Source organism: Channa argus, chromosome 4 (assembly GCF_033026475.1).
Source record: "Channa argus isolate prfri chromosome 4, Channa argus male v1.0, whole genome shotgun sequence".
Lineage (NCBI taxonomy): Eukaryota > Metazoa > Chordata > Actinopteri > Anabantiformes > Channidae > Channa > Channa argus.
Window position 1 is genome coordinate 22,221,607 of NC_090200.1, and position 13,212 is coordinate 22,234,818.

The 13,212-nt window shown below is 38.7% G+C and overlaps 2 protein-coding genes across 3 annotated transcripts; one reads left to right on the top strand and one right to left on the bottom strand.

Moving 5' to 3' along the window:
• The first annotated feature begins 218 nt into the window (after positions 1–218).
• On the top strand, positions 219–7,368 carry ada2a (adenosine deaminase 2a). 2 transcript variants are annotated; one of them, XM_067502553.1, is made up of 10 exons: positions 219–505; positions 859–1,201; positions 2,627–2,846; positions 3,022–3,235; positions 3,327–3,454; positions 3,584–3,674; positions 3,804–3,912; positions 4,281–4,438; positions 5,272–5,474; positions 5,570–7,368. In XM_067502553.1, exons 2-10 carry the CDS (start codon positions 898–900, stop codon positions 5,664–5,666), a joined length of 1,524 nt encoding a protein of 507 aa, XP_067358654.1. In that variant the 5' UTR covers positions 219–505; positions 859–897; the 3' UTR covers positions 5,667–7,368. The 2 variants fall into 2 exon arrangements, with proteins under 2 accessions (XP_067358654.1, XP_067358655.1); XM_067502554.1 differs by having other exon boundaries at positions 883–1,201.
• A 119-nt stretch (positions 7,369–7,487) lies between these two features.
• Positions 7,488–10,449, bottom strand: ribc2 (RIB43A domain with coiled-coils 2). Its single transcript, XM_067502555.1, has 7 exons — positions 10,225–10,449; positions 10,066–10,147; positions 9,500–9,820; positions 9,286–9,404; positions 8,016–8,216; positions 7,724–7,890; positions 7,488–7,636 (listed from the first exon to the last, which is right to left on the bottom strand). The coding sequence occupies exons 1-7, from the start codon at positions 10,339–10,341 to the stop codon at positions 7,567–7,569; spliced, it is 1,077 nt and encodes a 358-aa protein (XP_067358656.1). The 5' UTR covers positions 10,342–10,449; the 3' UTR covers positions 7,488–7,566.
• Positions 10,450–13,212: the final 2,763 nt, after the last annotated feature.

Consider the following 13,212-nt stretch of genomic DNA (forward strand, 5'->3'; position numbering starts at 1 on the left):
GGCTTATGTTCTGATGTCAAACAATAATACAGCGGACACAAACATTTTTCAAACTCTTAATATGAAGTCTTTTTTAAATAAATGTGATTTAAATAAATTGGAATAAATGTGACGACTGTGTGTGATTTCTGACTGAATTTACGTAAATCACAACTTGTGACACGAGTCATTGTCACCAATACTGATTGTTTACATTCTCGGCAATTTCCGATGTGGCCCCGAACGCAGCATAAGCATACTTCAGGGAACACAAAGGTGAAATCAGACAGAGCGTGCTGCGAACTACTGTGGCTTTATCGCTGAATTTTGCCGTAATAAAGTCCGGCTTTTGACTAAACGTCACACTTATTTCTGATACCGTCTAACAAGTTTGGCTGTGGTGTGGCGCTTTTCTGTGGATTGTTTACAAAGCGTCGTCAGCTGTCGACGCCAGCTTATCTATTGTGCTTTACTGTAACTGTGAAGTAGAGCTTCTCGCCCGCTGTAGAAGCTTCTTATATTCAAGGTAATCTAACTTAAGACATTTGTGTTCTGTCATAGAAGAGCAAATGTTAAACTCATAATTGCGACTGCAGACTGCTGCTGCTCTTTTTTTGTTTTTATTTTCCACCTGTTTCATACACCAGTCATACAGTTGTAGCTTTAGCACTTTAGCAGCGCCTCGCTGTTGTGTTGAGATGTGTAAGAAATGCAGAAAAAAGTAAGCTGATCTACAGACATCTGTCTGTTTTCACTGTTCGAGCTGATGTTGAAAGTCGAGCAAATATTTATTTATTTTGAGCTCAGCGCGAGTATAGCAGCTGGTTTCAGTTCTTCAAGTAAGGTTTAAGCGCTTCTCTGTGTGTGTTTTGGTTGTAGCCCGTTGTTTTTTCTCACGACCAGCTGATATCCTGGACCATGGCAATGCAGCTGCAGCGCCCCCATGCGGCTGTGGTCTGTTTAGTGCTCTGCTACTTGACCGGTGGCATGACCGCCCCAGACCCCAGGCAGAGAGAGGCTCTAATGGAGCTGGAAGCGTCAATGCAGACAGGTGGCCGGATGTTGTTGACTGATGCCGAGTTGCGGCTGGATGCTCTTCTCTTTAAAATGAAGCAGCAGGAAGTAGAGAGAGCAGACTTCCCTCCCGCAATGCACTTCTTCAAAGCCAGACACCTTATCAGGACTAGTCCAATCTTCCAGCTGCTGCAGAAGATGCCTAAAGGTACGTTCAATCTGTACACAAAGACTAACTGAGTTAATGTAAGCTACAGTGCATCCACAAAAACTTCCCAGTGCTTAACTTTATTCCACTTTTTGTGGAAAATCGATCAAATTTATTATTTTCCACAAACTTCTACAAACACCCCATAATGACAATGTGAAGAAAGTTTGTTTGAAATTATTAAAAATTGAGCTCTGGTGCATCCTGTTTCCACTGATCATACTTGAGATATTTCTGCAATTTGATTGGAGTCCACGTGTGTGAAATGCAGTTGATTGGACATGATTTGGAAGAGCATACAGCTGTCTATATAAGGTCCCACAGTTAACAGTGCAGTCAGAGCACAAACCAAGCCATGAAGTCCAACAAATTCTCTGTAGACCTTTGAGACAGGGTTTTATTGAGGCACACATCTGGGGAAAGGTACAGAAAAATTTCTTCAGCATTGAACCGGCTGTCCAAGAGTGATTGAGAAGAAGGGTCTTACCCAGGGAGGTGACCAAGAACCAGGTGATCACTGTGAAACAGCTCCAACGTTGCTCTGTGGAGAAAGGAGAACCTTTCAGAAGAACAATCCTCTGCAGCACTCCACCAGTCATGCCTGTATGGTACAGTGACCAGGAGACCAGGAGTCCATGAGAAACAAAATTCTCTGGTGTAATGAAACAAAGATTGAAACTCTTTGGCCTGAATGACAAGTGTTATGTCTACCCAAAAATAGTTGTGCAAAACTTGTAGCATTATGCTCAAAAAGACTTGAGGCTGTAATTGATTCTAAAGGTGCTTCAACAAAGTACTAAGAATACTGTACATGGGGTTATTTTTTTGTTTTTTTAAATAAATTTGCAAAGATTTTAAGCAAACTTCTTTCACGTTATTATGGGATATTGTTTGTAGAATTTTGAGGAAAATGAATGAACTGAAATTAACTTAATCTATTTTGAAATAAGGCTGTAACATAAAATGTGGAAAAAGTTAAGCGCTAGGAAAATTTGCACTGATACACAAATCCTGTATACACAAATTTCTCTATGTCTTCTGAACTGGACAGTACACTGCTAAAATCAAAAGATCAAAAGATTAGGTTCATTGACAGATAATATATGGACAAATATGCAGATGATTTCTAAATTGTCATTTCTACATAAACATTTCATTTTATATTCTCAATAGGCAATATTTGAATATGTTTGGTAGAAAAAAAATTTAAAGCTGTCATCTTGAACTTAAGGATGGGCATTTTTAATGTATTGGACCACTAATAGTGGCAAATTAAGGAAAAAAATGGCATTAATTGTTATAGTAATAATTGTCATGCTAGAGCAGGTCACATACTATTTGGAAACTTGGTAAAGTTGGTAAATTTGGGTTTCTCCTTCCAGAGTATTTTTACAGAAGACACTGTTCTATAATCCACCATTTCAGGAGGAGCTCTTCATGTCCATGACTTCTCCATGGTTGATGTCGAGTGGTTGGTTAAGAACGTTACCTACCGGCCACACTGCTACATGTGCTTTACCTACAACCAGTCTGTCAGATTCATCTTCTCGTCTCAGGGGCCCAAGCCTCTGCCGCGTTGCTCTCCCTGGATTCTGCTGGAAAACTTCAGGGCAAAGATGATAAACGCCACAGAGCTGGACAACAGGTGACACAACTGTTTGATGCAGTTAAAAGAGGGAGCACAAGGATTTTATCAAATTTTATTTGCGGGGCTGAAAACAGCACAGCAGGAGCAAATTTATCGCAGTATGAAATGTAATTGTATGCACTTCAATACTGCCTGACTCTAAATGATGTCGTCTTCCTATTTGCACTCTCAGCATCATGGGCAACCTGACACTCTTCACTCAACAGGATCCAGAAACCGTGTATCCCAGCCAGGATGCAGTATGGGATAGGTTTGAACAGGCCTTTCTTGCAGTGTGGGGTCTGGTCACATATGCTCCTGTGTTCAGAGACTATTACTACCAAGGCCTCACTGAGTTCTACATGGACAATATTATGTATCTGGAAGTGCGAGCTTTACTACCAGAGGTAACCTAATGTCATGGCTAGCGTGATCAGGTAATTCAATTCCCTTTTCCGTTATTTTACAATTGTTTATATATTATTTATTTTTACTCAGACATACGAGTTGGACGGCAGCACTCATGATAGAACCTGGACTCTGAAGACCTACCAGGAGGTCACCAGGCAGTTCACAGAAGACCACCCAGACTTCTTTGGAGCCAGAATCATCTTCACTGTCCATCGGTGACTTTTCAGAATGAATATAAAACAGATTTTACAAATTAATCTGAATTGCATAGTGTTTGTTTGTTTGTTTGTTAGCAGTAGACATAAACATGTCAGTATACGGACTGATCACACTGTATGTTTCAGAGGAATAAATATATCTGCGATGACTGGAGTAGTAGAGGAGGCTATGAAGCTGCATAGAGATTTCCCAGATATCATGGCTGGCTTTGACCTGGTGAGAGGCAGCAGAGTGGCCGTGGGCACACAGTAAAATACAACTCAACTATGTTAAAGCTGAAAACAATACTTAGCACTTTAACACAATTGATGTCATTTGTGTCTTACTTTCTCTCTGCAAGTACAGGTGGGCCGTGAGGACAGAGGCAGACCCTTGTGGTACTTCAGAGATGCCTTGTCCCTCCCATCAGAAAGGGGGGTCCCACTTCCTTTTTTTTTCCATGCTGGAGAGACAGGTGAGGCTATTATAGATTTCACGAAAGGACTAAATCCATTTTGGTGAATGTTTTATAATAATTCACACAATCAACACAATTTGAAACAGAGGTACAGTAAATGCTATAACTTGCCAAAAGAGTGATACAGTTTCAGAGCTATGTATGAAGTGTGATACATTCACTGGCCACTTTATTAGGTAAATGTGTACAATGTAATGCAATACAATACAGGAGCTCTGCCATGAATGCTGCTTTTACAGTGTTTCTCAGTTTCTCTCAATTCCTCGGTTTCTATATTGAAACTGTCTACTCTGTTTATTAGTGAGATCATCAACAGTCAAACAAACATCAAGAGTCACATTTTGATTTTTCTGTGCCACATGTAGATCTTGAGGGCACAGAGGTGGACCAGAACTTGTTGGACGCTCTTTTGTTGAATACTTCACGCATTGGCCATGGATTTGCTCTGCTTCGCCACCCAGTGGCTAGGAATATTTCCAAGAAGAAAGAGGTGGCTGTGGAAGTTTGCCCCATCTCCAACCAGGTACACTGTCATCTCGGGAACTATAATGTATGTTTCAGAGCTCAGTTGACAGTTATATGTATAAGGTGGATGTACTGTAGTACTCCAGCTAAATATTCAGGAGAAGAAATGTTTTCTTAATTTTATTTTTTACTTAGACTTTGTCTGACTCCGCTCCTGCATAGCACTCATTTGGAGTGTACAGCTGGTGGATTTAATGTTGTGTTGGCCAGGGGTCAATATGGTAAAAATGTAATGCTGGCCATGATCGACAGGTGTCAGAACACACAGCACATTGCAGCTTGCTGCATATGAGGTTGGTCAAAGTCATGCTGACTGATATGAGCAAAAAACAATAATGTCTCACAATGGTAAAATTAGCAATTAAATTAACAATTGATTAGTCAACGATTAATATTGAATTTGAAACTTGATTTTTAATGCAAAACATTAAATATGCATATTTATACAAAACCAGAACAACTTATAAAGAATTGTTTTCTTTAATTAGCAATGATAGTCCTGTTCATAATACACAGGGATGACTGCAAGGTAGGTTTTCATTAGCTGCTACCTCACATCACTTAACTTTAGAAAGGGCTACAACACAGCAATTCAGCATACATTTCACCATGTGTAGCAGGTAAATAATCAAACTGCAAACACAACAGATACTCTTCAATGTCCCTCTAATTTTCTAAATGTCTTTAGTGGTTTGTTCACGAGAGGGCACTTGCTGGACTTTCCAGCACATAACAATTAAAGTTGCTGTATTATTGAGTGTATTACTGTGAGTGAGAGTGAAATGTTTTTGCATCTTGTAAACAAACATCTCATTGCATTTCATTATTCAGGTGCTGAAGCTGGTAAATGATATCCGAAACCATCCAGCAGCTGTGCTAATGTCAGAGAACCACCCAGTGGTCATCAGTTCAGATGACCCTGCCCTGTTTGGCGCTTCTGGCCTCTCTTATGATTTCTATGAAGCTTTTGTGGGCTTTGGTGGCCTTGGATCCCACATAGGCTCCCTCAAAGCATTGGTCATAAACTCGATTAGGTGAGGTTTGGCTGCAGTGTGATTTACAAACTTCTAATGTTTTCACATGGCTTGGGCAGAAGTTAGCCAACTGACTATATTTCTCTGTCTTTCAGGTATAGTTCTTTGACTCCAAAACAACAGGAGAAAGTTCTAGCTCTGTGGCAGACTAGCTGGAATAAGTTCTGCAACAACTCCAAAAATGCTTTTTAGAAAGAATGTGTTATTTAAAAAAAAACAAAACTGTATTTAGGCCAGTTTCTAAATGTTTTCAAACCTCTGTTAGGAAAAGGAATGACCTGTGGCATTGGTGAATCATAAATGTAAAATGTAAACAGTTCTGCACAGGAGAGCAAGTTTGGGGTAAGAACAATATATTATTTATATAATACAGTGAGTACTTGAACTATACTGATACAACAGTTTTCATCAGAGGTTACATGTTATGTCTAGTTTATTTAAGAATTTTCATGTATTTACACATTAAGATTCAGGGTTGCCTAAGTTTTAATTGCTTCTTTCATTCTTTGGTTTGCTTGTGTTTGGTAAGATACATTTTTGGAATAGGGTGGATGAAATCCTTTTTCACGCAGGACACTTTTTTTAACAATGCTTTATAAGCTCTTTTTGAATGTGATTCAGAATTATCTACAACCCTAATTCAAAAAAAGTTGGGATGTTTAAAACGTAAAAAAAAACAGAATACAATAATTAGCAAATCACATTTTGTTTATACTAGTATATAAACAACATACCATATCATATGTTGAAACTGACATATTTTCATGAAAAATATCAGCACATTTTAAATGTGATGGCAACAACACATCTTTAAAAACCAATCTGTGACAAATTGTATCAAAAAATTCTAGAACAATTTCCGAAAATGTTCTTCAATGTAAAATTGTGAAGACTTTGAAGATCCTACAATCTACAATATATAATGTCATCAAAAGATTCAGAGAATCAGGAGGAATCTCTGTGCAAAGGGACAAGGCTGAAGGTCAAAACTGGATGTTGCGTGATCTTCGAGGCCTGCATTAAAAAAGGAATGATTCCTTACTGGACATCACTGCATGGGCTCGGGAACACTTCCAGAAATCACTGTGAACACAGTTTGTTGTGCAGTCCACAAATGTAAGTTAAAGATGTGTTATGCAAGGAAGAAGCTATATGTGAACACAATCCAGAAACGCTGATGTGTTCTCTTGGCCAAAGCTCATTTAAAATGGTCTGAGGCAAACTGTTCTACGTTCTATGGTCAGATTAATCAAAATTTTAAATTCTTTTTGGAAACTATGGACACTGTGTTCTGTGGACTAAAGAGGAGAGACACCATCCAGCTTGTTATCAGTGAACAGTACAAAAGCCTGCATCTCTGATGGTATGGGGGTGCATTAGTGCCTATGGTGTGGGCAGCTTACAATGCTGAAAAGTACATGGAGGATTTAGAGCAACATATGCTCCCATCCAGACAACGTCTCTTTCAGGGAATTCATTGTATATTTCATTAAGACAATGCTAAACCACATACTGCATCCATCAAAGGCTTCACAGGAGAAGAGTCTGGCTGTTGAACTGGCCTGCTTGCAGTCCAGACCTTTCACCAATAGAAAATATTTGCTGCATCATAGTACGAAAGATGCAGCAATAAAGGCCCAGGACTGTTGACCAGCTGAATGGGACAACATTCCTCACCTAAAACTCTAGAAACTGGTCTCCTCACTTTTCAGAGGTTTACAGGCAGTTGTTAAAAGAGAGGATGCTACACAATGGTAAACATCACCCTGTTCCAACTTTTTTGAGATGCGTTGTTTAATATTTTCCACGAAATGGTAAAATGTCTCAGTTTCAACTTCTAATATGTTGTTTTTGTTTTATTGTTAATAAAATATGGGTTGATGAGATTTGCAAATCATTGCATTTTGTTTTTATTTCCGGAGTCTACTTTTTATTTATTGGAGTTGTACACAATCTGCATATAATTGTTTTGAACTGTCAAACTAAATTTCATATAATTAAAAGACCCGATGGTTGTCTGTGTGGTTTAGTTTATTTCATATCTTTCTTGTGTAGCATTATTATTATTTCTATCAGTGGAACGTGTCATCCATCATCTTGCGCTACTGTTGAATTTGGAGAAGAAGCTGTCATCAATGTATCCTCTTTCAATGTCCGGTTTCCTTAAAGTGAAACAAGTTTACAAACACAGTAAGATAATTTAATTAGCATAGAATGAAATTGTGTGTTTTTTTTAAAATAGTACTGACTGTTGTTTGTGTATTTCGGCCAGTTTAGTGTTGGTGCTGTCAAGGTGTCTTCTCAGCTGCTTGTTCAGTTTCGCCTGCTGCCTCTCTAATAACAGAGCTGTGCGAGCTGATTCCAAACGTATGCGATCATAATGGTCCTCTTCTTGCTTCCACTCTATCTCGGTCCTCTGCAGAGGCACAGACACACATGATCAGTGAACACAGAGCTGTGTTCACTGATCAGATCTAGACAGTACACTTGAATTATTGAAAATGTGAAGTTAATGATTTGTGTATCTTCTTCAAGATTTACCTTTTTCTGCTCTATTTGATATTTCTGGAATTGAATGACCTGTTGCAGACACTCAGAAGGTGGTCTCCAAAGGCCAGGCACTCCTTCTGAAGCCAAGCTGGGTCTCACATGTGCACCTGTGAGCAGTTGGTTTGTGGTGTCTGCTCCATTGCATTTGTCATTACATGCCTGCTCTTGACGACACCTTTCTTTAGTCTTTGCCTGTCCATGCATTAGTAGTAAAAGGATTATTCTTCATCAAAGGCTAGTACAACATAAACCACATGTATATACAGTTGTGCCTAAAAGTTTATGAACCTCCTATTTTTGCATATTAACTAAGACGTGATCAAATAAAAAAAACTACTGTGGTATAGATAAAATGCTTTGGATGCTGGTGTTTGTAAGATCAAGCTCTGCATTGCAGCATCAGAAGTTTATCCTATATGGGAGATGGTGGCAATATCACGGCCTGGGGCTGCTTTGCTGCCTCTGGACCAGGAGGATTTGCTGTCACTGAGGGAACCATACATTTTGAGTTTTATACAGTAAATTCTACTGAATGCAGTTGAGGAATCCGTTTTTGAACTGAAGATCATGCAGAAAAGCATCAAGCCTAAACGCACAGATTATTCTACTAAAGTGTGGCGTAAGCACAAGAAATATAATGTTTTGGAATGACCCGATAGAAATTCTGACCTTAATCCTACAGAAATTTTTGGAAGAGGCTGAAGCATGCAGGTTATGCTAAGAAGCCAACTAACATCCCCAAGCTTTAGCTTTTCTGTAAGCTGGGTTGAGTAGTCTCTCCAAGCCAATGTGCACTTACTGGAATTATTTAGTTCGTTATTGTTGCAAAATTGTCACACCACTTTAATCAAGGGAATGGGTTTGCATACTTTTGCAACAAAAATATTTGAGGTTGGGTCATTTGCAACGGTTGAATGAGTTTTCTCTTCTTTTTTTTTTTTTGGTGTCATGCTTAAATGGGTTTGCTTTAACTAGGTTTAGGACTTGAAACCAGCAATTAAATTGAATTATGTTTAATGCCATATTTATTCAAAAGTAGAGAAAGGTTCTGAAGGTTTTAAAACTATTAAGTCCCTGTTGTGCATCAAGTGTTGGATCTTCCCAAAGCAGAAATCATCAGTGTGCTCTTGTTGAATGTGACTCAGAGCCCATGCTGTTAAAATGTATGCATCTCAGGGTGCAAACAAGTGCATGCCTTCTTTGATGCATTAAAGTTAGACATATGTTTTCACAGTCAGAGTGAAATACTATATTGACTCACCTTAGCCAGATTGTACTCTTTAGTGGCTATGGCTTCTGCTTTTCTTCTCTCCAACTCAAGGCTTTGAAGCTGTAGAGCTTTGTTGTTTATTTCTACACTGCTTTTGTCATATTGTTGCTCTGAAGGTTGGAGAATGTGAAGTAAGCTATTTATTTTGTGTGTGTAATTAATTAATTGAGGGGTGAGCATTCTGTATGGGAATAGCGAAAGCTACCTTCCTGCTTTTGTTGATGCCTTTTTGCAGCCCGCTCATTCTGCTGCTGGGTCAGCCACTGTCTGAGCTGCTCTCTCTGTCTCTGCTTTCGGCTTTCACTCTCAGGATCCTCGCCAACCAGGCCAGGAGGCATCATCTGTGCATCACTTGGATCCATTTTCCTATAGCGGTCTGGGTCATTCAGGTCATACTCCCGCTGGGTCCATGGCTGCTGGTTCTGATGCCAGTAGTTGACAATGTCCTTTTTCATTGCTCGTTTCTCTTTAACTTGTCTGTTATGGAGAATGCAAGCTACTTTGCTATTATGGAGCATTTCAGCAGCTATATGGAGATAAAACACACAACCACACGCAGAAATCATGCACTTCATTAGTAACTATGAATGTCCAAATGATGTTCGAAATAAAGATCTAATTTTTATAGTAGATATTGTACTGTTTGCGGTCAGAGTTTTCTGACATCATTCAAGTGGATAAACAATTTTTGTGTTATAAATTATTAACCCAGGGCACAGGACACCCTGGCTAAAACAAATGGAGTTACAAGAGAAACGACCTTTATCTCACCATGTGCGTTTTCTATTGCTTTTTCTGCCTCTTCATCTTTCTCCTTCCCTTTCACCTGCTTATCTAGTCCTTCTTTGTCTACCTGTAAAATGACAGCTGGTTCAATGTGTTTCAAAGTTAAGAGCTAACTACACTAGCTAAATGTTAGCATCCACTTACCCCAATAGTCCTTATTTTGTCATTAAAAATTCGCTGTTGTCTTTCTATTTCTGTGTCGCGTCGCAGCTGCCGACCTGCCATAGCTATGCGGTCTGAGAGCAATTCAACATTTGGCATTTTGATTTACTAATATTATTTTCCGTGCTACTACTTGAAACGGACTCTGGTCTTCACTACCATTATAAGACGCGACCAACAGAAATTTTGAATACAGTGGTTGCCAGGAGACCAGGGTTTCGGGAGCTTTCGTAAGATGTCGGTCTTTTCCGCATTTTCCGATGTCCAGCTCGGACCGGAAGAGTCACATGACGCTTCATGAGATAGCCAAACCCACACGTGACAGTTACTATGGTTACATAAACGAGATGATTTGTGAAAATCCAAATGACTGAGTGATGTGGGAGTGGGGGATTGCGGGGGGGCTTACAACTTTAACACATCCATTAATCAAAAATCATCAAATAGCATATATTATATTCACTGTCGCCCATAACAACATGACATGATTATTACAAAAACCTTAAAACCCTGAACGATAAGGTGTTAGTTGTGACTGATGCAATCTGAGACAGTTATTTGCCCTTTATCACGAGAAAATAATCTTTGTTTTCAAAAGGAGTTACTTGTTATCACGACAAAATGAAGTTGTAAACCCGACATAACGAAATACGGCAGTAGGGATTTTCACAGCTTGTCAAGAGTGAAAAGATAACTCATCAAGTATTCAAATTGTTGCCTGCATACCAGGCACACATTTGCAGAAGGAACATAATTAGTCCAACCATAGAGAACTAATCAGATCAAGTGTTAACATTGCAAAATTTTCCTGTTGCTCAGATTAAGAAAAGGGATAAACCCTCCCTCTCATTCAGATTAAAAATTTATTCTGATCAGACGTAGGCTGCTTTTTTTTTTCTTTTTTTTTTTTGTCCTTTCGGCTTATCCCGTGAGTTCAGGGTCACCACAGCGGATCATTGTCCGCATGATGATTTGGCACAGTTTTTACGCCGGATGCCCTTCCTGACAAAACCCTCCCCAATTTATACTGCACAGCTGTGGAGGGAGATGGACTGTTAGGGGTTCAATGTCTTGCCTGGGACCGGGGATTGAACCACTGACCCTGTGGTCCGTGGACGACTGCCTTTACCAATGCAAACACTAAACCATCTGTTATTATTTGAATTACTAATGTTCTAAAGGTTTTGGAATATTTTTCATGTTCAACTAAATCCTTCAATAACTAAACATACAATGAAACTATCATAATCCTCATCTTTTCCCCTGTCTAGTCCTCAGTTTGCTAACTCACACACTCAGTTACATTCATCTTTTCACACTCATCTAATTAAGTCCTCACACACACACACAAACACACACCTTCTCCTGGAATTAATTTTGTTCATAAGCCCTTTCATTATTTGAGCTGCCCTCACGATTTGCTCCTGCATAGTTTGTTCTGTCTTCATTCTGGCTCCTGCAGTTTTTCTTCACTTCAGGATCACGCTTCAAGTTCACCTTTGTCCAGCTATTCCAGCTATTTACCTGATGCAATTAAGTTATTTAACTGTCTGTAGTCTGCTGGAATTGATTCTATTTCTACCTCTACCTATTTCTACCTCAAAACTGACAAATAACTTCCTGGGCACTTTCCTTTGCAAACCAGTTATATCCCTGATTCTTATTAACTGTTGAAATAAATTACCTGATTATTCTGATGTTTACTGTAGAAGTTTAAAGAATGTGTGGCCACTTACATTATCCCCTGTTTTCTGTTTGATCTAGCCTTTTAGCCTCTCTTTTGCTGTGATTTTTAGTTGATAAACTTTGTTGAACTCATACCTTCCTGCCTGTTAACCTGTCTGACTGGGTACCTGCCTGACCTGAGTTCTGCATTTAGGTCCTGACCAGTCCAAACTTGTGACAGAAACAACCCTTTTACTTAAACTTTAAATTTTTTTCTGTTTTGTCATTACATTGGGAAAAATACTTTTTAATGTGATGTTTGTGTTATTCGGTTTATATGTACTTTTTCGTAAACCAACTTTAATACTATGGTTAAATGCACAACATAATGTATTTTACATAATGCATTGTTTAAAATTAAAGGCTCTAGTGATTTACAAAGACTAGAGCAAATCACAATTAAAATAAATACTATAAATAAAATAATTATGGATAGTGACGATTCTACATTTTAACCTGAAAGAGACTCAATACTTTGAAAAGCCAATGTGTTGTTTTGTGCTTGGTTGAATAAGGCTACCACAGCTGCTGACTGCCTCCCTATTTCTCTATAAACACATACAGTGGATTGTGAACACTTATTGGACATCTTCCTTTAGCATGGTCTAGACAAAAACATGTGGAGGCACAGACTTTAATGTACAATCACCAGGAATGTCTTGAAATGTAATTTAAAACTCTTGAATAGACCTATTGCAGATTCGGTTTATGCTAGGAGATATGTCACGAGAATGACAAAGGAAAAAGTTACTTTCAAGACCAACAAAAGAACCACATAGTCATGATGGAAAGATTAGAATCACAGTCTTGCTCCTTTATGTAAAAAGGGGTGGGGTCCGATTGTCTCATAAATAGAAAACAATTTAATGCCAAGTTCTACATACCTTGGTTATTTAAGTTCAATCTGTACTGATGTTAAGTTTAATTTAAAAAAAACACATTCTTGTAAAGTCTGACATAACCTGGGCTGGGTGGGGGATTCAGGAGCTACACTGAAGGGGGCAGACAATCAAGTCTGAATTTTTATAACACCACTGGCTTTTAATTCCTTTAGCTTTTCTCACCTTATGATTTATGTTTGCCCTAATACTTTTCTCTACATGCAGGCTACTTATGTAAATATAAATATAAATATAAAATTTACGTGTTCAACCTCACATTTACCTAACAGCACAAAAAGTACTGTTAACAGGTGCATTTAAATATAGCAGTTATTGGCAAAACAAGACAACACTTTTAACCCTT